This window comes from Pseudochaenichthys georgianus, chromosome 4 (genome assembly GCF_902827115.2).
Source record: "Pseudochaenichthys georgianus chromosome 4, fPseGeo1.2, whole genome shotgun sequence".
Lineage (NCBI taxonomy): Eukaryota > Metazoa > Chordata > Actinopteri > Perciformes > Channichthyidae > Pseudochaenichthys > Pseudochaenichthys georgianus.
Window position 1 is genome coordinate 43,571,678 of NC_047506.1, and position 24,583 is coordinate 43,596,260.

Genomic DNA, 24,583 nt, shown 5'->3' on the forward strand with positions numbered 1-24,583 from the left:
CCAGAGAACAGAACTGCTGCTGTACATCTGTAAAGTCAACTGCAACACATACATGGAAACGTCACGCGTGCTGCTCTAAGTTGCACATTTGTCTTTGGCATGTTCTACACATGACAATGATCCATAACAGAAGAACATAGCATATCTAATGAACAATGCCTCGTGACTTGCACGGTAAACATAGGATGAACATTCACCCTTCAATATAGGCATACACAAACAAATTGCAGACAGTCATTTATTTGTATATGGATATTAGCAAGACTATAGATGTCATGATGACAATTCAATTCAAAACCTTTATTTATCCAGGTAAAATCCCAGATCTCTTTTCAAGGGAGACCTGCAGACAGTCATTAGGAACACAGGCTGGAAGCTTGAGCTGTTGATCAACAAAGGGATGCTGATGTGTCACCAGAGGAGGAAGTGAACACACCATACATTGAAACCCACCAGCAGAGTGGAGTACTGGCTGAGTGTCCGTTTAGGTGTGGCTGTGAAGCGCTGCAGGGGGGGCAGGCTGCTATAGTAAGCAGGGTTTTTAAATATGAAAAACATAAGGACAAATAATATGATGCAGAAACTATAACTACCAGGGATGCACAATATTGTTTTTTTGAAACCGATACCGATAACTTCCTGCTTCTCAAGACCGATACCAATAACCGATAATATATATATATATATCAAATGGACCTGTAGATTTTGCACACCTGCAGTGTGAGAAAAAGTTTTTAGAGAGTACTTGTCCATGGACAAGTGAGTTTGGCAATTTACTTGTCCGAATACATTTTTCACTTGTCCAGAATGGACAAATATTGGGGCCACTGGAATCTTCTTCTTTGTCATCGTATTTTACATTTTCTCACGTTTTTTATGACACCGCTAACGTAAGTGAGCGGTTAAGATTTGACTGCATCACACATAGGGTTGTGTATCGTTTGGATTTTAATGATTCCGGTTCTGCTTTTCGATTCCGGTTATTTTGGTTCTCGATTCCGGTTCTTTGAGAGGGTAAATAAGTCCCATGACAAACTGGGAGAAAAATATATTTATGAAAACATTAAGTCAAATCTGTATTCCTATTTACAAATTACTTCATACTGTTTAATTTTTTACGGTTATTGAATACAATTATATAAAAATAATCTCTGCATTGTTTAGTTAGTTCCAAGTTGGTGCAGTTTGAGAATGTACAATTGGCCCAGTGTCCTCTGATGTTACACTGCAACCTGCCTGTGAGACAGAGTCCAACCACACATGTCCAACACATAGGACATAACCTAATAATAATAATACATTATATTTATACTAGCCTATAGGCCTAGCACTTTTCTACAACTCAAAGACGCTTGCACGCTTACACATGTCCTGCAATACACATGCTGCAGCTGCCCAGCTGCGCACTGTTTGTAAAAGTAAATAAATAGTATTTTCATTTCAATAATGTACTTTCTATACCCTGCTTCATAAACAATACTGACATCCCTGTGCTCCTCCGAGTCTGGGGGTCCGGGGATGTGAGGACAGCGCGAGGACACGACAGGGAGGCTGCTTCACTTCATAAAGGAAATGGTGGTCAATATTAACAACATAGGAGTTTTAAAACGCTTTAATAACCTTCATACGTGTTAAAGAAAGAACATAAGAAAGTTTGACAAGATGAGGCTGTTAAACGGGCAGCGGATCCGCTTGTGTGTAGAAAGAGAGATGGAGAGACGCTGAGCTGCACCGTGCAGCTATCAGCTGATACGGAGCATAGAGAGCTGCAGTCCGCGGGGCTCGGCCTCGCCTCCTGTCCTCACAACTCTTATTAATCCCGTTCCGGACAATTGTTATTTGTTCCTACTCGGAACCGAGTTTTTGCTTCCCAACCCTGGCACTGTACTACACTTCCTGCTCCGCCCCGCCCCCCGTCTAACTGTACAGAAAGCGGCGAGATGCATTTCCTTAGGAATCGACAAGCAGAACCGAACTAACACTTCTAAACGAACAATGGCGGACACGGACAATTTGCGAATGAGTTTCTGCCTTTTGTAAACTGAATGTATCAATAATTTGTCAATAAATCAGGGCAAAAAACGTCACTTGTCCGCCGGACAAGTCAATTGAAAGATCTACTTGTCCGATATTGTAAATAACACGTCCCGGACGGTGGGACGTGTACTTTTTCGCACACTGACCTGGTGGTAAAAAAAAGACTAAGTGAGCAAAGGACATGAGCATTACTACTATGAACAAAGCAAAGCCAAGAACAGCTTGACTTCAAAGTGACCATATTTATTTCCCCAAATAAAGTTCTTGCCTTTTTCAAAAGCCTCGTCGATAGGTAAAAGCCCCGGTTGCCTTTGCAGCTGGCTTTGGATTTGCCGCTAGTTAGCAGCGCAGGCATCTTCGTACGCTTTTAACACACCATCGTAGCCATGGCGATGTTTCAGGTGACTGATCAGGTTGGAAGTATTATAGCTCGTTGCCTTTTTCCCTCCTCGTGGAAGTTCTGCATTGCATTTGTTACTACAAATAGCAAGCGAACTATCTAACTCTGAAACTTTGAAATAGTCCCATACTACCGACGACATGTTTGTTTACTGTCCTGTCCTGGCCGCCACACCATTCACTCACAGCCAGGCATGAGTTAGCGAGCGCTGGATTTGAGAAAAACTCCTCTCTTCCTAAAACCATAATACCACGTACTGGCCAAAACGGGAGGGAGCCGAGTGAAAAACAAGCGCCCCTCACCCCAACCCACCCACACCGCAGGATCTTTTTCTTTTTTTTTTTTACCCAAAAAATATATTGTATATTATCGTGGCTATTATACTTTTATCGGGTTTATCGGGATACGTCATAATTCCTAATATCGTGCACCACTAATAACTATTCATCATAGCCATAGCTCTTATACATTGTTGGTATATAAAAATGTGCTTTACATTGACTTACTATAGCATTTAAAATGCTCTATCTAGTATTAATTATAGGGCTGTCAGTCGATTAAAATAGTTAATCGCGATTAATCGCACATTTTTGATCTGTTCTAAATGTACCTTAGAGGAATATTATTCAAGTTTTTAATACTCTTATCAACATATGAGTGGACAAATATGCTTTATGCTAATGTTATTATCATTGGAACAATGACAAATATTCTCATGAATATTGCGTGCGTGCGTGCGTGCGTGCGTGATGGAGGCATATGCTTGAACGGAAGCTGCCTGGACGCTGCAATCATGTTACGCGCACTATCCGTGCTGAGTGTGCTGACTTCTCCTACAATGTCCCACTGTCTGGTTTCCTGCATAAAGTCAAGTGCTCGGTTGCAGTTGTGGCGAAATGTCGCTCCTCTGTTTTCATTTAAACAGCTCCTTATATCCGTTAGCGCAGCTATCTAGCACCAGATGCTAACAACAACAATGCACGTAAGGTCTCTCTCTCGCTCGCTCGGACCACACACACACACACCCACACACACACACACACACACACACCACACACACCCTCCCGGTCCTCCCGATGGCCAGTCGGTGCCTGCCGGTGAGCGTGGAAGTGTGGTCTACAGCAGCGGGCAGCAGGAGCGGGGCGTCAGCAGCATCAGCTTGTAGATGGTATTTTAAACTCGATGCGCTCCTGAAACTACGGGGCGGCCCGAGGAAAAAAAAAATACACATGCGTTAATCACGTTAAAATAATTAGTGGCGTTAATTAGTTTTTGTGTTAGCGCGTTATAACGCGTTAACTTGACAGCCCTAATTAATTAGTGATTACATCTGAATATATATTATTCAATAATATTATATCACTGTAAAAGAAGCAGTTCTGCATATTGAATACTTTTACTTTCGATACTTTGAATACATTTTGTCGTTAATACCTCTATAGTAACTTTTTGAATCCAGGACTTAGTAATGGAGTATTTCAGACTTGTTGAATGTTAAAACCAAGTGTAATATATTTATAATAGTGTCAATCTCCAGCCAGTCCATGGATTGGTCCTGCACAGTTAATTCAGGGTTTAAGATGTGTTCAGGGTGCAGTTTGGAACTAGTCATTTCCAGCGTGCATGCCACTTTACAGTCTAATGACCGGGTTCAAGTGCTACAACGTCTCTGTGACGGCCCGTCCACACAGCGCCGTGCGTTGAAGCTTCCAACGCTTCTGCCCATTCCCTTTGAATGGGGTGACGTCACTTTTCGCCAAACTGCATTTCGGGAAGCGACGTGGAGCGTTGCTGGCGTTGCTCGCTTCAAAAGTTGAGCAATGTTCAACTGTTGACGCCTCGGCAGAAGCGTCAGCCAATCGAATCATATGCCAGTACAAGCTCTATTCAATCAAACCGCTGCTTGTGTGTCAGGGGCGGGAGATTAATATGATTGGTTGTTGGTCGAGTGTCAGACACGCTCGTCGGCAAGCGTCAACGCACGCCGCTGTGTGCACGGGCCGTGAGGGAGGAAGCTGATGTGCTGCTGTTAGTAAATGTTTCATCATCGCTGTGGAATCAGCATTTATGCATCACCTGTAATTAAGTGGAGATTTGTTTCATTTTCAATTCTTCAAGGAGAAAGTATAAATAGTGTCCAGGGTTGGAACAGGACGTTTTGTTGGAGAAGTTAGTCCCGTTGTATTATGCAGAGATATTCAATGCTGCCAGCTCAATCATGAGCATCCTATTGGTGCAAACTCACTCATCAAAAAAAAATCGCTCCCCTTTTAAACTTTTCACTGTCCTGTAGTACACATGCTCTCTCTCTCTCTCTCTCTCTCCTCTCTCTCTCCTCTCTCTCTCTCTCTCTCTCTCTTCTCTCTCCTTCTCTCTCTCTCCTCTCCTCCTCCTCCTGCTCTCTCTCTCTCTCTCTCTCTCTCTTTAGCTCTCTCTCTCTCTCTCTCTCTCTCTTGCCCCTTTCACACCACGCCTTTTCAGCTCCGGCTCGGAGCTAGAGCCTGAAAGCGCCGGGTTTTCCGTTCACACCGGAGCTGCGCCGGCTCTTAGCTCCGGAATCCGCTTCATTTCCAGCTCCAAAAAATTGTCGGCCAGAGGCAAGAGCTTTGGAGCTAAGAGGTGACGTCGCTTACGTCTCTCTCACGTCGAGGCGTGCAGGAAACTAAACCCACCTCCCAACATGGGTCGACTGCTATTCCTGCCTACAAGCAGTAGTGCCTATAAACACACTTTATAAAGTCAGGCAACACTAACCAGGCTTCGTGTGATTCTGTTTATTTGTGCCTTACTTTGACCATCCGTTCACTGTTATCGATCATTGTGGAGAGAGGCAGACGTGTTGTTTTGTATTATTGCAGCTATCGGATGCAAGTAGTCAGTTTAGCTTCGGTTGCTATGCCAACATCACCCGTTTTATACCAGAGAAACTTTCATAACAGCGTTGTGATACCAAACAGTGTCAATTCAGACTGACACACATCACTTAGGCTAAGGGAACTGGGGATATGCATCAGCTGCTTGTGTGAGTCGGACAGTGAATACTTTAGAGCGGCCGCTGCAGTGCGAGCTAACCGGGAGCTAACGGAGAATAAACTCCGTGGAAGAGCAGCACTGCAGCGGTCGGTAAATGCTGCAGAAACACATTAAACAAGAACCACGGCACTCTGGAGCAAAGCATAAGGTTGGAGAAGTCGTATTCAATTTATTCTGGCTTCGTGTGATTAAAAGCAACACGATCATCGACCCGACGCTGTTGTTGTTGTTGTTTGAGCGATCAGCGATCAGCGATATAAACGGTGACGTCATGACGCAGCAGGGGCAGCTCTGGGGCGCCAGTGGGCGTGTGCACAGAGCGGGAGCTGAAAAGGGAAACCGAGCTGAACCAGAAAAGCTCCCGCTCGGAGCGAGAAAGGGAAAAGCGCTGGTGTGAAAGCCGCATCTCTCTCTCTCTTTGCTCTCTCTCTCTCAATTCAATTCAATATGCTTTATTGGCATTAATGTCAGGTGAACTCTCTCCCTCTCTCTTCTCTCTCTCTCTCTCTGTCTCTCTCTCTCTCTCTCTCTCTTTCCTCTCTCTCTCTTTCGCTCTCTCTCTTTTTATCTCTCTCTCTCTTTTATCTCTCTGGCGTCATGTCGTTCCTGTGACATGGCAGCTTCTCAATAGGAAAACCACTCGATGTTCCTGATCTCCTTCCTTGTCCGTGGGTTGAACTTTGTGTCCTGCGACACCCCGGGGATGATGTAGAGCCGAACCACCTGGTCTGTAATCTTCTGCTCGAGGAACACGTCTTTGGAAATAAGATTCTTTATGTCGAAGCCCGTCTCCTCCAGCACTTCTCGCACGGCACAGTCGTGAGGAGCTTCATCCTCATTAACTTTCCCCTTTGGAAAGCCTCTGCCGGACTTAGCGAGGTATCCCTGAACCAGCAGAGCGTTTTCTAGAGATTCATCCAGAATGATGGCTCCAAAAGTAGGCACTCTTGTCCTCCTTCTACTGCTCCAGGATCTTCTGGACGTCTTCTCCATTAGGCAGCAGGAACGGACAGTGATGGAACACTGCTTTGGCGAAGTCTCTGATCCCACAGTGAGGAGCTCCAGGAGTGTTCTGCATGCAGAAGTCCAGATAGAACCAGTGGGCGAGCTCGATCTGGAAACACACCTGGATAGCGTTGTCCCTCTCCTCGCTGGGGATGTACAGGATGAAGCGGCTGCAGAGGTCGTCCAGCATTCCGGTCGGGATCTCCACTCTTTTTGTTTCCATGTTGGAGGGAAACATTGCGATATCTCAGAGCAAACAGGCGCTACAGCCTTAAGAACAGCAGCTCCATCTGCACCTGCACCTCAGGTGAGCCCCAGACCAACATTAGATACACCAAATCACCTAGAAATTTAAAAAATAAGTCTTTTTGCTCCTCCACCGAGAACTGGAGGGATTCTGCTGCGCCTAGCGGCTGCTGCTAACAATCAAGCGACCAAGTCAAAACACAAATGTTAAGATCAGATAATTAGCTTTTATGGAATAGAACTGTTACGAATGGGTGAAGCAGGTAGGACTCAAATGCAGAATAACGAAAAAGCGAGCTTTATTAAATAAATTAAAGCTGTGGCAAAACAAGGCAGAATCCAAAAATCCAACACCAACGAGCAGCACAAGGAACACAGACCGTGGAATGACATGGAGGGGAAACAATGAACCGACATGGAACACAGGGGAAGACTAGACTAAATACACAGAAGGGTAATCACAGAACAAGACACAGCTGGGCAGGGGAGGAGAAACACAAGGACAACAGGTGAACACAATCGGGTAATCAGGGAGGGAAACAGACAGAAAGCAGACAGGCAGGAAACGGGGGTGAACACTTTACACAATAAAACAGGAAACCCAAAGACAAGAAAAACACCAACACAGACAAAACTACAAACGTGACATAACATGAGAATCGTGACAGAACCCCCCCCTCAAGGGACGGATCCCAGACGTCCCAAAAAAAGGTCCAGCAGGGTGGGTGGAGGGGGACCGGAGGGAGGACACATAACTAGGGCCAAGAAAGGGTGGGTGGAGGGGGTCTGGAGGACGGGTCTCGGGCGGACGGCCCGGGGGAAAGGCAGAGACCAAGGACGGGGTCTTGGGCGGAAGGCCCGGGGGCAAGGCAGAACCAAGGAGGGGGTCTCGGGTGGACGGCCTGGGGGCAAGGCAAAGTTCAAAAAGGGGCGAAGGCCACAGCGGGCAAACTCAGGGGGCCGTGCATGAGGGCAAAAGCAGCGGCAGGAAGAGTCAGGGGGCCGGGCCCGAGGACGAAGACCGCGGCACTCAGGGGGCCGGGCTCGAGGGAGAAGACCGCGGCTCTCAGGGGGCCGGGCTCGAGGGCGACCAGACAGCTCCGGAGGCCGGGCAGGACCCGGTGTCGGCCGAACAGGAACCGGAGCCAGTGGGACAGGCTTCGGCAGGATCCCCCACGGAAGAGGACCAGTAGTTGGCTGGACCCCCGGTGAGACAGGTGATGGTGGGGCCTCCAACGGAACAGGACAAGGGGTTGGCAGGACCCCCGGCAGAAGAGTTGTCCGCGGGACCCCCAGAGGAACAGGACATAGGATTGGCAGGATCCCCGGCAGGAGAGCAGTCGGCGGGATCTCCAACGGCACAAGACACAGCTGGGCAGGGGAGGAGAAACACAAGGACAACAGGTGAACACAATCGGGTAATCAGGGAGGGAAACAGACAGAAAGCAGACAGGCAGGAAACGGGGGTGAACACTTTACACAATAAAACAGGAAACCCAAAGACAAGAAAAACACCAACACAGACAAAACTACAAACGTGACATAACATGACAATCGTGACAAGAACAGCCCACATAGAACCGTAGGCCATGGTCACAGTAGTAACCATGGCCAGTGCTTACATGGCCTAGGACCGTAGTTACAGTCGTAACTATGACCAGTACTTACCTTACTCTCTGCATCTAAACAAAAAATGGGCAAAATATGGCACCCTGGGCTTTCCATACTAAATTGAACGAGAGACGCAGCTAAAGCTGGGACTCAAATGCTAATGGTAGCTCGGGCACAACGCCACAAGCAGAACTTTCAAAAGAGTATAATAAGGGAAACTTTATGGGAGAGGAAGAGGGAACACTGTCGTCACCAGAAAGTCTAAGCCAAACAATAAACAAGACAGCAATCAGGACAACTTAGCTGGGAGAGGGTGCGGGGACACAGCCATCACCAGCAACAAGTTGACACAAACCTGTCCGTCGAGGCTCTGCACAGCGCACAGCCGGCCACAGCTCCTGGAGGACGCATTAACAACCTGTAGCTCCGACTGTCGCGAAGCTGCACGCGGCCAGCTGTTTGCAGAGAAATCCCTCAGATCAAACGTTCAAACCTGAACGCTGTAGGCTACAAGAATGTAGCCACGGTACTCTCGCGAAGCGAGAAGATGAAAAGGAATCGATCTGCTAATTACGCCGGCCTATGTAGCCGTCGTCACGTGGGTCATAGGTGACTTTGTTGTTATTAGGTACTCAAACTGCGAATGCGTGCGATACTAGATAGGGCCAAGCTGGCTTGGGTTAACGAGTTGATAACCAGCGACCGCTTAGCGAGAGCGCATTTGTTTTGGATTAGGTAAACCGGGTAACTCAAACATATCCAGGTTATGTTGAACCGGCTTCGTTGTACAGGCCTCAGGCCTCAGGTTTCATTGTGATGTCAACAAGTGCCAGAATAGAAAAGTTTCAATAGAAAACTGCACTTTACATTTTTGTTTTCTTTAACAGTGAGTACACTTCAATATATGTTTATATAAATATATATATATAAATAGAGATAAGATAAAGATACTTTAATGTCATTGTACAAACATACAACACATGAAATATTGTTATTTGATATTCAACATCATTATCATTTTCTGAATATTGTGCCGCCTTAGTTAAAGATGTTATTTTCACACGCTGATGTTAACTTTTTTCTTACCAGGCAGAAGAACAAGCAGACAACAATAAAGGTTTGTTTTCTTTATTATTTTGTACATATTGATGTTTGTTCTGGAAAAATGTTCCCTGCAGTCACATAGTAGGAGATCATCAATATTTATACTCAATGAGTCTTTTTATTTGTGTTCCAGAGCACTTGGAGACTGATGGAAGGACTGTCATCACTGTCATATGAACACAAATCAATGTTGGTGTTTATATTGTACTTGAAGGAGCTGATTATGGTCATTATTTGAGCTGAGAAACCCAGTCAGGACCTACTGTAACATTTTGAAAAGCTTCAAGGATCTCAAAGTAAAGTTGTGTTTTTTCATTCCGAAGAGCTGTGTGTGTAGCCCCCGCCTTCATGAGAGGTCAATCAAGGGAACATTGAAAAACAAATCATTTGTCATTTATGACGTTTGATGACAGATTTTTTGTACGAACACACATATGCAAATATTAACGGTAAGCAGTCGGCTGTACTGCACCTGAGACCTTATATACCTCATGTCCGTGCTGACACATCAGGAGAGGTTACAGCAGGTGTTGCCCCTCAGGGAGAGAACTGTAGAGTGTTCCGATTCCCAATGTGTTCCTCAGGCCGGCCCCAGACCTCTTCATAACTATGTTGGGAAATGTTTGATTTCTCCACGCTTCACAAAATCATCTCTTCCTCCGACAGTGGCACACAATGTTTCCTGTCAAAATGTCCCTCTGTGTCGTCGCAGGCATCACTGCACGCTATTCTGTAAATAGTGTTTATAGGTCATTTTGTAGGTGAATATTTAATAATAAAAATGTTTAAATGTCTTTTATGGTTTATTTTTGCATTGTGGATACATCTCAGAATGTACACATGGTCTTACAATCAATCAATGGAACTTTATTTGTACAGCACCTTTGAGCTGGTGACTGACGAGCCCCAAGAAAACAACAGAACACATGTTTCAACTATTTGAGTCAAGTGCACACTAGACAATGAAAATGTAGTCAAATTGATTAAATATTATAAAATAATAATAATGTTATTAATAATATAATTTAATACAATTTACAACAACAACTTAAATACAATAAATACAATGCCGAAAAAACATAAATCAAAAGCTTGCCTGAATAGACATTCATCAAGTATTTGAGATTCAATACATGCTTACAATAGAAATGATGATGAAATGTAAAAGAAAAAAAGATTTACAAGCTACAATAAGAGTAATATAGCTGAAAATAGCTTGGAATAAAACTGTATTAATAAAATAATAGAGCAGAATCAAATTGTTCAACAATACAATACAGGTACAATACAATACAGGTACAATACAATAAAGAAAGTGAATAAACAATGTAATAAAAATGTCAATACACCATTCTTAATCAAGGACCCTGCTGCACACGGTTTACACTTGGAGCTCAGAGAATCCCAGCTGAAAGCTGACTCAGCAGGTTTATGTGCACTTTGGAACAACGCCCAGCCTGGAGCCGAGGAAGAGTCACACTGTCAGGCTGTGAGGACTCTGCAGGAGCATTACAGAAACCTTAGAAACTCAAGGGCTTTAGGGCAGTGTTGCTGGTGTTCTCTCCCTGTGGTGACTGACATCATCAACCACTTCCTAACTCTCATAATTGTAATGATTAGAAAAACAACAATAGTTTATCAAAAAGGGGGAAGCAAGTGCTGTTTACACTTCACTCTCAAATTCACTTTTTTTCTTCTCCACTGATTTCTACTTGTGGCTGCATTGACCTTACTTTTAGATTCATATATGTATCACTTTATACATATGTTTGAAATATTATATGAATAGAATGTTTTATTCTTTTTTGTATTATTATTATTATTATTATTATTATTATTATTATACTTCCAGAGGTTGCAGCAGGCTCACAGGTAAAGCTCCCTAAGATTGACGTCAAACTGGTACACAGTAATACACACGGACTGGCCAAAGATCAACTCCATCTGTAACTGGTGAAGTGTGGATCATGGAAGAAACACACGGTGGGCAGACTTCACCACCTTGATCAGAACAGCGCCGCTGATAACAACTCGCCCACAGTGACACACACATAGCTTTACCATCACCAGACGATCTGACGGGGACCATTCAGAACAGCTCGATGAATCACAGTCAGAATTCCTTTACAATTGACAGTGTACCGCAGAAGTGGCATAGCAGGTACAAAATGCAAGCAATAATAAAGAGTGAGCTTACTTTTTAAATATGAAGAAGAAATGTTTTTACATAAAAGTGATTATTGCACAGTACAATTACAAAACAAGTTTAGCAGATAACGTGTTTATATTGCATAAGGGAAATGACAAACAAGAAAAACATAGAACCTCTTGCGTAAGAATAATGTAAATCCCCTAGTCGAGTTCAATGGAGCACTGATGGTGATTTTGAGGCTTCTTGTTACATTTGTGTTTTGTAAACGATCTGTCCTTTATACCGAAGTTAAATAGAACTGTATATGCCAGAACTACTGTAAAACTAATATTACTCATCGAGGTGCAGTCTATATTTCAATGTTGTTTGTGTATTCTCCAGACTATTAAGCTTTTCAACGGTCCAGCTTGCATGGTGTGTATTTGTATTTTAGTTGTATTTTCTTTGTGGCTACATGGAACAACATTTGGGGTTAAACGTTTTTGTTTACTTGTCAAAAAGGCAATTTTACACCCAGGAACATATAAGGGCGGTCCAGAGGCCCCTGACCTCCCAGCGTTCACAGCACTGAAGGGCCAGGATGATTGAAGACCCCTGCCCTGACCCATGGACCGACACAAACCCAAAGCATGCAGAATGCTGCGTTTAACTGCATCTCCCTCTGAAGCTGATGTGGACTAGTGTTGGTTCCTTCAACGAACCTCACAATGTCGTAGTTTTAAACTTTCCGACTTCACATTAGAGATATAGTCAAGACATTAAATATGTATATTGGAACTGGAATCCCATTTAATGAATGTAATGCATAGAGTGTATTTATCCTAAACGATTGAATGGGATAAGGCACTCTTGCTGATGCACATCCACAAGTGACAACTAAGTAAAAGGTAACAATCGAAACAAACATGTTAGGAAAGAATTCCACTGTTTCAATTCGTTGACTAGGCTACTTAATGTAACAAATGTAACTTTGTTTGGTTTGTTAGTTTGTAGACATATGTCCGACAGCCCCTGAAGGCAGCATTCCACTTCTCTAGCCAGAGCAGAGTCCCCCCCCTGCCCCGAGTGAAGGAAAAAGCAACGGGAGGAAAGACCATGGAGGGAGCTGGAAGTGTTAGCGACTTTGAGAAACTTTTTCCTTCTTAAGTTTTCTGCGAAAATCAAAGCGCCTCAATGTGGCGACTTCCGGTGTGTATTTATGTTCTGGGAAAACGTCGTAAACCTTAACATTCAAACATACACCGACATTCTGGCCGCGGACTGTTAGCACAACCCGACCAAAGTTAGCCTGTCTCGGCTAACTTAGCCTGTCTCAGCTAACTTAGCCTGTCTCAGCTAGCAGGAGAGGACAAAAAGGCGAGTGGAAACAGAGCGAGCTGAAAGTGGCGCCGAGGCGTCAGGGATCCAGTAATGCTGCGGCTCGGGATTAACTTCAGATACGGATGAGAAGCAGATAAACCGAGAACTACTGCGAGCCGGACGACCGCTGCTATGCTGGGGGGGATTCACGGCTCTGGCAGCCCGCCGGAGTCCCGAGGGGGGCCGCACTCGGTGCTGTGGAGGCTCGGGGGCTTCTTCTTCCTCATGCTGCTGGAGGGGGTCGGCGGCCTGGCCAGCCCGAGCGCTGCCTCCGGAGACAACAACAACAACAACAACAACAACAACAACAGCAACAGCCCGAGTGTTAACATTTACATGAGTGTTGAGGAGGTGAAGAAGCTTTTGGGTAAGGAGGCCATCTGAATCCAGCTGTGTGTGTGTGCGTGTGTATGATGCAGTTGTGTCAGTGTGTCCCTCACATCTGCATTTTTACTTCTAAACAGAGGTGGGAGAAGTACTCAGATCTTGTACTTGTACCAGAGTGTAGGAATACTCTGTTACAGTAAAAGTCCTGCATTCAAAATGTTCCTCAAGTGAAAGTAAAAAAGTATTATCATCAAAATATAGTGAAAGTAGCGACAGCTAAAGTAGTCGTTGTGCTGATTGGTCCATCTCAGAATAATATATCTGATATGTTTTATAATGATTGATCATGAAAGTGTTCTCAAAGCTGGTGAAGGTGCAGCTAGTCTGAATGACTTTGTAGACTGCAGGGTAGCTGGTGGATTTACTCCAGGTGGAACTAAAGTCTGATTCAACACTTGATTAGATTTCACATCATTCATCCACATCTGTGAAGTAACTAAAGGTATTAAATACATGTAGTGGAGGAAAAGTACAAAGTATCAAAACATTGAAATACTCAAGTAAAGTACTTCAAATTGTACTGGAGTAAATCTACGTGCTTACTTTTCACCAGTGATTCTAAAACACCAGTGCATTGTAGCACCGCATTACAAGTCCCTGGTATGCTTCAAAGAGCAGTGATATGTTGTGATGTAGTGTTGATGCTAGTCCGTTCTAATAAGGGTGCATGAAGAGCATCACACATTGAGCCAGAGAACAGAACTGCTGCTGTACATCTGTAAAGTCAACTGCAACACATACATGGAAACGTCACGCGTGCTGCTCTAAGTTGCACATTTGTCTTTGGCATGTTCTACACATGACAATGATCCATAACAGAAGAACATAGCATATCTAATGAACAATGCCTCGTGACTTGCACGGTAAACATAGGATGAACATTCACCCTTCAATATAGGCATACACAAACAAATTGCAGACAGTCATTTATTTGTATATGGATATTAGCAAGACTATAGATGTCATGATGACAATTCAATTCAAAACCTTTATTTATCCAGGTAAAATCCCAGATCTCTTTTCAAGGGAGACCTGCAGACAGTCATTAGGAACACAGGCTGGAAGCTTGAGCTGTTGATCAACAAAGGGATGCTGATGTGTCACCAGGAGGAAGTGAACACACCATACATTGAAACCCACCAGCAGAGTGGAGTACTGGCTGAGTGTCCGTTTAGGTGTGGCTGTGAAGCGCTGCAGGGGGGGCAGGCTGCTATAGTAAGCAGGGTTTTTAAATATGAAAAACATAAGGACAAATAATATGATGCAGAACTATAACTACCAGGGATGCACAATATTGTTTTTTTGAAACCGATACCGATAACTTCCTGCTTCTCAAGACCGATACCAATAACCGATAATATATATATATATATCAAATGGACCTGTAGATTTTGCACACCTGCAGTGTGAGAAAAAGTTTTTAGAGAGTACTTGTCCATGGACAAGTGAGTTTGGCAATTTACTTGTCCGAATACATTTTTCACTTGTCCAGAATGGACAAATATTGGGGCCACTGGAATCTTCTTCTTTGTCATCGTATTTTACATTTTTCCACGTTTTTTATGACACCGCTAACGTAAGTGAGCGGTAAGATTTGACTGCATCACACATAGGGTTGTGTATCGTTTGGATTTTAATGATTCCGGTTCTGCTTTTCGATTCCGGTTATTTTTGGTTCTCGATTCCGGTTCTTTGAGAGGGTAAATAAGTCCCATGACAAACTGGGAGAAAAATATATTTATGAAAACATTAAGTCAAATCTGTATTCCTATTTACAAATCACTTCATACTGTTTAATTTTTTACGGTTATTGAATACAATTATATAAAAATAATCTCTGCATTGTTTAGTTAGTTCCAAGTGGTGCAGTTTGAGAATGTACAATTGGCCCAGTGTCCTCTGATGTTACACTGCAACCTGCCTGTGAGACAGAGTCCAACCACACATGTCCAACACATAGGACATAACCTAATAATAATAATACATTATATTTATACTAGCCTATAGGCCTAGCACTTTTCTACAACTCAAAGACGCTTGCACGCTTACACATGTCCTGCAATACACATGCTGCAGCTGCCCAGCTGCGCACTGTTTGTAAAAGTAAATAAATAGTATTTTCATTTCAATAATGTACTTTCTATACCCTGCTTCATAAACAATACTGACATCCCTGTGCTCCTCCGAGTCTGGGGGTCCGGGGATGTGAGGACAGCGCGAGGACACAGACAGGGAGGCTGCTTCACTTCATAAAGGAAATGGTGGTCAATATTAACAACATAGGAGTTAAAACGCTTAATAACCTTCATTACGTGTTAAAGAAAGAACATAAGAAAGTTTGACAAAGATGAGGCTGTTAAACGGGCAGCGGATCCGCTGTGTGTAGAAAGAGAGATGGAGAGACGCTGAGCTGCACCGTGCAGCTATCAGCTGATACGGAGCATAGAGAGCTGCAGTCCGCGGGGCTCGGCCTCGCCTCCTGTCCTCACAACTCTTATTAATCCCGGTTCCGGACAATTGTTATTTGTTCCTACTCGGAACCGAGTTTTGCTTCCCAACCCTGGCACTGTACTACACTTCCTGCTCCGCCCCGCCCCCGTCTAACTGTACAGAAAGCGGCGAGATGCATTTCCTTAGGAATCGACAAGCAGAACCGAAACTAACACTTCTAAACGAACAATGGCGGACACGGACAATTTGCGAATGAGTTCTGCCTTTTGTAAACTGAATGTATCAATAATTTGTCAATAAATCAGGGCAAAAAACGTCACTTGTCCGCCGGACAAGTCAATTGAAAGATCTACTTGTCCGATATTGTAAATAACACGTCCCGGACGGTGGGACGTGTACTTTTTCGCACACTGACCTGGTGGTAAAAAAAAGACTAAGTGAGCAAAGGACATGAGCATTACTACTATGAACAAAGCAAAGCCAAGAACAGCTTTGACTTCAAAGTGACCATATTTATTTTCCCAAATAAAGTTCTTGCCTTTTTCAAAAGCCTCGTCGATAGGTAAAAGCCCCGGTGCCTTTGCAGCTGGCTTTGGATTTGCCGCTAGTTTAGCAGCGCAGGCATCTTCGTACGCTTTTAACACACCATCGTAGCCATGGCGATGTTTCAGGTGACTGATCAGGTTGGAAGTATTATAGCTCGTTGCCTTTTTCCCTCCTCGTGGAAGTTCTGCATTGCATTTGTTAATACAAATAGCAAGCGAACTATCTAACTCTGAAACTTTGAAATAGTCCCATACTACCGACGACATGTTTGTTTACTGTCCTGTCCTGGCCGCACACCATTCACGTCACAGCCAGGCATGAGTTAGCGAGCGCTGGATTTGAGAAAAACTCCTCTCTTCCTAAACCACTAATACCACAGTACTGGCAAAACGGGAGGAGCCGAGTGAAAAACAAGCGCCCCTCACCCCAACCCACCCACACCGCAGGATCTTTTTCTTTTTTTTTACCCAAAAAATATATTGTATATTATCGGGGCTATTAATACTTTTATCGGGTTTATCGGGATGACGTCATAATTCCTAATATCGTGCACCACTAATAACTATTCATCATAGCCATAGCTCTTATACATTTGTTGGTATATAAAAATGTGCTTTACATTGACTTACTATAGCATTTAAAATGCTCTATCATGTATTAATTATAGGGCTGTCAGTCGATTAAAATAGTTAATCGCGATTAATCGCACATTTTTGATCTGTTCTAAATGTACCTTAGAGGAATATTATTCAAGTTTTTAATACTCTTATCAACATATGAGTGGACAAATATGCTTTATGCTAATGTTTATTATCATTTGAACAATGACAAATATTCTCATGAATATTGCGTGCGTGCGTGCGTGCGTGCGTGCGTGCGTGATGGAGGCATATGCTTGAACGGAAGCTGCCTGGACGCTGCAATCATGTTACGCGCACTATCCGTGCTGAGTGTGCTGACTTCTCCTACAATGTCCCACTGTCTGGTTTCCTGCATAAAGTCAAGTGCTCGGTGCAGTTGTGGCGAAATGTCGCTCCTCTGTTTTCATTTAAACAGCTCCTTATACCCGTTAGCGCAGCTATCTAGCACCAGATGCTAACAACAACAATGCACGTAAGGTCTCTCTCGCTCTGGCCACACACACACACACACACACACACACACACACACACACACACACCCTCCCGGTCCTCCCGATGGCCAGTCGGTGCCTGCCGGTGAGCGTGGAAGTGTGGTCTACAGCAAGCGGGCAGCAGGAGCGGGGCTGTCAGCAGCATCAGCTTGTAGATGGTATTTTAAACTCGATGCGCTCTGAAACTACGGGGCGGCCGAGGAAAAAAAATACACATGCGTTAATCACGTTAAAATAATTAGTGGCGTTAATTAGTTTTTGTGTTAGCGCGTTATTAACGCGTTAACTTGACAGCCCTAATTAATTAGTGATTACATCTGAATAATATATTATTCAATAATATTATATCACTGTAAAAGAAGCAGTTCTGCATATTGAATACTTTTACTTTCGATACTTTGAATACATTTTGTCGTTAATACCTCTATAGTAACTTTTTGAATCCAGGACTTAGTAATGGAGTATTTCAGACTTGTTGAATGTTAAAACCAAGTGTAATATATTTATAATAGTGTCAATCTCCAGCCAGTCCATGGATTGGTCCTGCACAGTTAATTCAGGGTTTAAGATGTGTTCAGGGTGCAGTTTGGAACTAGTCATTTCCAGCGTGCATGCCACTTTACAGTCTAATGACCGGGTTCAAGTGCTACAACGTCTCTGTGACGGCCCGTCCACACAGCGCCGTGCGTTGAAGCTTCCAACGCTTCTGCCCATTCCCTTTGAATGGGGTGACGTCACTTTTCGCCAAACTGCATTTCGGGAAGCGACGTGGAGCGTTGCTGGCGTTGCTCGCTTCAAAAGTTGAGCAATGTTCAACTGTTGACGCCTCGGCAGAAGCGTCAGCCAATCGAATCATATGCCAGTACAAGCTCTATTCAATCAAACCGCTGCTTGTGTGTCAGGGGCGGGAGATTAATATGATTGGTTGTTGGTCGAGTGTCAGACACGCTCGTCGGCAAGCGTCAACGCACGCCGCTGTGTGCACGGGCCGTGAGGGAGGAAGCTGATGTGCTGCTGTTAGTAAATGTTTCATCATCGCTGTGGAATCAGCATTTATGCATCACCTGTAATTAAGTGGAGATTTGTTTCATTTTCAATTCTTCAAGGAGAAAGTATAAATAGTGTCCAGGGTTGGAACAGGACGTTTTGTTGGAGAAGTTAGTCCCGTTGTATTATGCAGAGATATTCAATGCTGCCAGCTCAATCATGAGCATCCTATTGGTGCAAACTCACTCATCAAAAAAAAAATCGCTCCCCTTTTAAACTTTTCACTGTCCTGTAGTACACATGCTCTCTCTCTCTCTCTCTCTCTCTCTCTCTCTCTCTCTCTCTCTCTCTCTCTTTAGCTCTCTCTCTCTCTCTGTCTCTCTCTCTTTAGCTCTCTCTCTCTCTCTCTCTGTCTCTCTTGCCCCTTTCACACCAGCGCCTTTTCAGCTCCGGCTCGGAGCTAGAGCCTGAAAAGCGCCGGGTTTTCCTGTTCACACCGGAGCTGCGCCGGCTCTTAGCTCCGGAATCCGCTTCATTTCCAGCTCCAAAAAATTGTCGGTCCAGAGGCAAGAGCTTTGGAGCTAAGAGGCGACGTCGCTTACGTCTCTCTCACGTCGAGGCGTGCAGGAAACTAAACCCACCTCCCCTGAACATGGGTCGACTGTTATGCCTGCCTACAAGCAGTAGTGCCTATAAACACACTTTATAAAGTCAGGCAACACTAACCAGGCTTCGTGTGATTCTGTTTATTTGTGCCTTACTTTGACCATCCGTTCGCTGTTATCGATCATTGTGGAGAGAGGCAGACGTGTTGTTTTGTATTATTGCAGCTATCGGATGCAAGTAGTCAGTTTAGCTTCGGTTGCTATGCCAACATCACCCGTTTTATACCAGAGAAACTTTCATAACAGCGTTGTGATACCAAACAGTGTCAATTCAGACTGACACACATTCACTTAGGCTAAGGGGAACTGGGGATATGCATCAGCTGCTTGTGTGAGTCGGACAGTGAATACTTTAGAGCGGCCGCTGCAGTGCGAGCTAACCGGGAGCTAACGGGAGAATAAACTCCCGTGGAAGAGCAGCTCTGCAGCGGTCGGTAAATGCTGCAGAAACACATTAATAAACAATGAACCACGGCACTCTGGAGCAAAGCATAAGGTTGGAGAAGTCGTTATTCAATTTATTCTGGCTTCGTGTGATTAAAAGCAACACGATCATCGACCCGACGCTGTTGTTGTTGTTGTGAGCGATCAGCGATCAGCGATATAAACGGTGACGTCATGACGCAGCAGGGGCAGCTCTGGGGCGCCAGTGGGCGGTGTGCACAGAGCGGGAGCTGAAAAGGGAAACCGGAGCTGAACCAGAAAAGCTCCCGCTCGGAGCGAGAAAGGGAAAAGCGCTGGTGTGAAAGCCGCATCTCTCTCTCTCTTTAGCTCTCTCTCTCTCAATTCAATTCAATATGCGTTATTGGCATGAATGTCAGGTGAACTCTCTCTCCCTCTCTCTTTAGCTCTCTCTCTCTCTTTTTGTCTCTCTCTCTCTCTCTTTAGCTCTCTCTCTCTTCTTATCTCTCTCTCTCTTTTTATCTCTCTCTCTCTTTAGCTCTCTCTCTTCTTATCTCTCTCTCTTTTTATCTCTCTCTCTCTCTCTCTCTCTTTAGCTCTCTCTCTCTCTCTCTCTCTCTCTCTCTCTCTCTTTATCTCTCTCTCTTTAGCTCTCTCTCTTTAGTTCTCTCTCTCTTTAGCTCTCAATTCAATTCAATATGCTTTATTGGCATGAATGTCAGGTGAACAATATTGCCAAAGCGTCAAGGATATATGATAAGAAAAACATACAAATACAATTAATTCATTTAACAATTTACAACAATATATTACAAAACCTCAAGTATCAAATGTAAAAAGGAAGAAAGGAAGAAAAGAAAGACACATGAAGTAGAGGAGCAATCAGAGTGAGCTGAGAGGAACAGCTGTTATGTGTTGTTGTTGTCTCTTAGGCTGTGACATGCGCTCACATATTTCGCTGCTTCTATGCTGCTGGCACTATTTTCTCCAAGTACATGTTGCATTTTATTCTGCTCAGACAGTGATTCAACATCTTGGAGTTCACATGTTATCTTTGTAAAGAACTTTCTTCTAATGTCTTGGTATGTTTGACAGTGCAGCAGGAAGCGTTGCTCTGTCTCCACCTGTCTCTGAGGACAGAGCTGACACAGCCTCTCTTCTCTCTGTCTCCACCTGTCTCTGAGGACAGAGCTGACACAGCCTCTCTTCTCTCTGTCTCCACCTGTCTCTGAGGACAGAGCTGACACAGCCTCTCTTCTCTCTGTCTCCACCTGTCTCTGAGGACAGAGCTGACACAGCCTCTCTTCTCTCTGTCTCCACCTGTCTCTGAGGACAGAGCTGACACAGCCTCTCTCCTCTCTGTCTCCACCTGTCTCTGAGGACAGAGCTGACACAGCCTCTCTTCTCTCTGTCTCCACCTGTCTCTGAGGACAGAGCTGACACAGCCTCTCTTCTCTCTGTCTCCACCTGTCTCTGAGGACAGAGCTGACACAGCCTCTCTTCTCTCTGTCTCCACCTGTCTCTGAGGACAGAGCTGACACAGCCTCTCTTCTCTCTGTCTCCACCTGTCTCTGAGGACAGAGCTGACACAGCCTCTCTCCTCTCTGTCTCACCTGTCTCTGAGGACAGAGCTGACACAGCCTCTCTCCTCTCTGTCTCACCTGTCTCTGAGGACAGAGCTGACACAGCCTCTCTCCTCTCTGTCTCCACCTGTCTCTGAGGACAGAGCTGACACAGCCTCTCTCCACCTGTCTCTGAGGACAGAGCTGACACAGCCTCTCCCCTCTCTGTCTCCACCTGTCTCTGAGGACAGAGCTGACACAGCCTCTCTCCACCTGTCTCTGAGGACAGAGCTGACACAGCCTCTCTTCTCTCTGTCTCCACCTGTCTCCGAGGACAGAGCTGACACAGCCTCTCTCCTCTGGGCAGCCAGGTCTGCCTGTGTGGGCCAGTCTCTAGGTCCAGGCTGTGGTCACTGAGTCTGTACATTGTTAATGTCTTCCTCAGTTTGGGATCAGTCACAGCGCTCAGATAGTTTGCCACCGTGTCCTGTCTGTTTAGAGACAAATGGCATTGAAGTTTGTTTTGGGTTTTCGTGGTACATGTCCAATAGTCATTTTCTTTTTCTTTAGCTATGATTTGGTTGGGCCAGATTGTGTGAGGGCTGTCCTGAGGCCTCAGGACCAGCTGGTTGAGGGGACTCCTCTCAATGGAGGGCTTTGTAATGGTAGGAGTTGGGATCGCTGGTTTTTAGGTGGTTGTAGAATTTGACTGCTCTTTTTTGTATCCTAATTAAAGGGGAATTGGCCTCGCTGAGCTCGGCATCCATTGTTGGGGGTGTTCCTGTGGACTCTCAGGATGCTCTTGCATATCTCCGCATGTAGGGTTTCTATTGGGTGTTTGTCCCATTGATCAAAGTCTTGATTTCCAAGAGGACCCCACACTTCACTACCATACAGTATGATTGGTTCTATTATTGAATTGAATATTTTGAGCCAGATTCTAACAGGTATATCTATATTTGAAGACTTTTTGATAGCATAGAAAGCCTTTCTTCCTTTGTCTCTGAGATCATTAATGGCCAGATTGAAATTTCCTGTCGAAGTAATTTTGAGTCCCAAATATGTGTAGCTGTGTGTGTGTGTGTTCTATGCCAGTGGAGCCCAGTAAGAACCGGTGTGGGTTTCCCTGACCCCTGGGTCGTTTCTGGAAGACCATAATCCTGGTCTTTTCCAGATGAACTGTCAGGGCCCAGGTCTGACAGAAGGGTTCCAGATGAACTGTCCGGGCCCAGGTCTGACAGAAGGGTTCCAGATGAACTGTCAGGGCCCAGGTCTGACAGAAGGGTTCTAGATGAACTGTCAGGGCCCAGGTCTGACAGAAGGGTTCTAGATGAACTGTCCGGGCCCAGGTCTGACAGAAGGGTTCCAGATGAACTGTCAGGGCCCAGGTCTGACAGAAGGGTTCCAGATGAACTGTCAGGGCCCAGGTCTGACAGAAGGGTTCTAGATGAACTGTCAGGGCCCAGGTCTGACAGAAGGGTTCCAGATGAACTGTCAGGGCCCAGGTCTGACAGAAGGGTTCCAGATGAACTGTCAGGGCCCAGGTCTGACAGAAGGGTTCCAGATGAACTGTCCGGGCCCAGGTCTGACAGAAGGGTTCCAGATGAACTGTCAGGGCCCAGGTCTGACAGAAGGGTTCCAGATGAACTGTCAGGGCCCAGGTCTGACAGAAGGGTTCCAGATGAACTGTCAGGGCCCAGGTCTGACAGAAGGGTTCTAGATGAACTGTCCGGGCCCAGGTCTGACAGAAGGGTTCCAGATGAACTGTCAGGGTCCTGGTCTGACAGAAGCTTTGCAGATGATCCATTTGCTGTTGTAATGCCTCCTTAGATGGAGCTAGTAATATTAGATCATCTGCAAACAGGAGGCATTTAATGTGTGTGTCAGAGAGGGTGAGTCCAGGGATACCGGATTGTTCTAATGATTTTGCAAATTGATCAATATAAATGTTAAACAGGGTGGGGCTGAGACTGCAGCCCTGTTTCACCCCTCTACTTTGGGGGAAGAAATCTGTTTCCATATTGACCATTTTCACCCCACATTTATTATTGGTATACATTGCTTTAATGATATCATATGTTTTCCCCCCTACACTGTTTTCAATCAACTTCAGGAACAGACCGTTATGCCAAATTGAGTCGAATGCTTTTTTGAAATCTACAAAACAAGAGAAAATCTTCTTATTTTGGTGAACATGTTTATGAATGAGGGTGTGGAGGGTATATATATGGTCTGTGGTCCGATGGTGTGGAGGGTATATATATGGTCTGTGGTCCGATGGTGTGGAGGGTATATATATGGTCTGTGGTCTGACTCTTGCTCAGGACATTATGTTCACTGAGGAAGTCTTGCAGTCGGCTGTTAAGGATGCTGCAGAATAACTTCCCCAGGTTGCTGCTGACACATATGCCTCTGTAATTGTTTGGGTCGAATTTATTTCCATTTTTAAATATTGGTGTGATGATTCCTTTGCTCCAGATGTCAGGGAAATGTCCAATGCCCAGAACGAGGTTGAATAGTTTCAACATGGCAGTGTTGAACTTATGGCTGCTAAATTTCAGCTCTTCATTTAAAATGCCATCAGGACCGTTGGCCTTCCTTGGTTGGAGGGCCTGGAGTTTAGCCAGGAGCTCTTCCTCAGTAATGTCATCGTCTAAAGGGTTCTGGTTGTCTTTAACGACTGATTCTAGAATGTGTAGTTTGTTGAGGAGATCATTTTGGGCCGAATTCAGTGTAACGGTACTATACAGGTTTTCAAAGTGTGTTTTCCAAATGTCCCCATTTTGAATAGCCAGTTCTTCCTTGTGTGCTTTGCTGAAAGAGTGCCATCTCTTCCAGAAATGATTTAAATCAATGGACTCTTCAATGATTTCAAGTTGGTGCTGCACATGTTGCTCCCTTTTAGTTCTGAGTGTTCTTCTGTATACTTTCAGTGTTTCCCAATATTGGAGGCGGAGCTCAGGATTGTCAGGTTGTCTGTGTTTTTGATTTGATAAACTTCTGAGGGTTTTTCTCAGATGTCTGCAGTCTGTATGAAACCGCTTTTCATTGGTTGACTTTTTTGATTTATGATATTGTGGTTTTTTCACATTGGATAAATCTGCCACATTGTCAAAGATGCTGTTAATGTCCCACACAGCCTGATTCAGGCCATCTTTACTTTGGGGATACGGGGTGGATAGAAAATGGTCTAATTGGGATTGAATTGTTTGATGTCTGATTGCTTTCCGGTAGTCGTCCTTGCTATTGTTTGTCCATCTATAAGGTTGTTTGGTATAGTTCAGTTTACTGGGTTCTGCTGTGTGAGGGTCTGTTACTGTCTTCTTAAGGTAGAGTGTAATTTTACTATGATCAGATAAGGGTGTTAGGGGGCTGACTGTGAATGCCCTCAGACAGAAGGGGTCGAGGTCTGTGATGCTATAATCTACTGAGCTATTGCCAAGAGGAGAGCTGTGTGTGTAGTGACCAAAGGAGTCCCCTCGAAGCCCACCGTTAACAATGTAC

At 44.7% G+C, this 24,583-nt stretch overlaps 2 protein-coding genes across 2 annotated transcripts in view; one reads left to right on the forward strand and one right to left on the reverse strand.

Annotated features, from left to right (window-relative positions):
• Nucleotides 1–6,051: 6,051 nt before the first annotated feature.
• On the reverse strand, nucleotides 6,052–6,817 carry LOC117445127 (m7GpppN-mRNA hydrolase-like). Its single transcript, XM_034080552.2, is given in 3 exon segments — nucleotides 6,052–6,105; nucleotides 6,107–6,416; nucleotides 6,418–6,817. Coding segments are annotated over 3 exon segments (660 nt in total). The 5' UTR covers nucleotides 6,714–6,817.
• A 5,825-nt stretch (nucleotides 6,818–12,642) lies between these two features.
• Nucleotides 12,643–24,583, forward strand: part of ryk (receptor like tyrosine kinase) — a 116,278-nt gene continuing 104,337 nt past the window's right edge. The window contains 1 exon segment of the mRNA XM_034081337.2: nucleotides 12,643–13,314. Within this exon segment, the coding sequence (XP_033937228.1) occupies nucleotides 13,080–13,314 (235 nt within the window). The 5' untranslated portion in view covers nucleotides 12,643–13,079.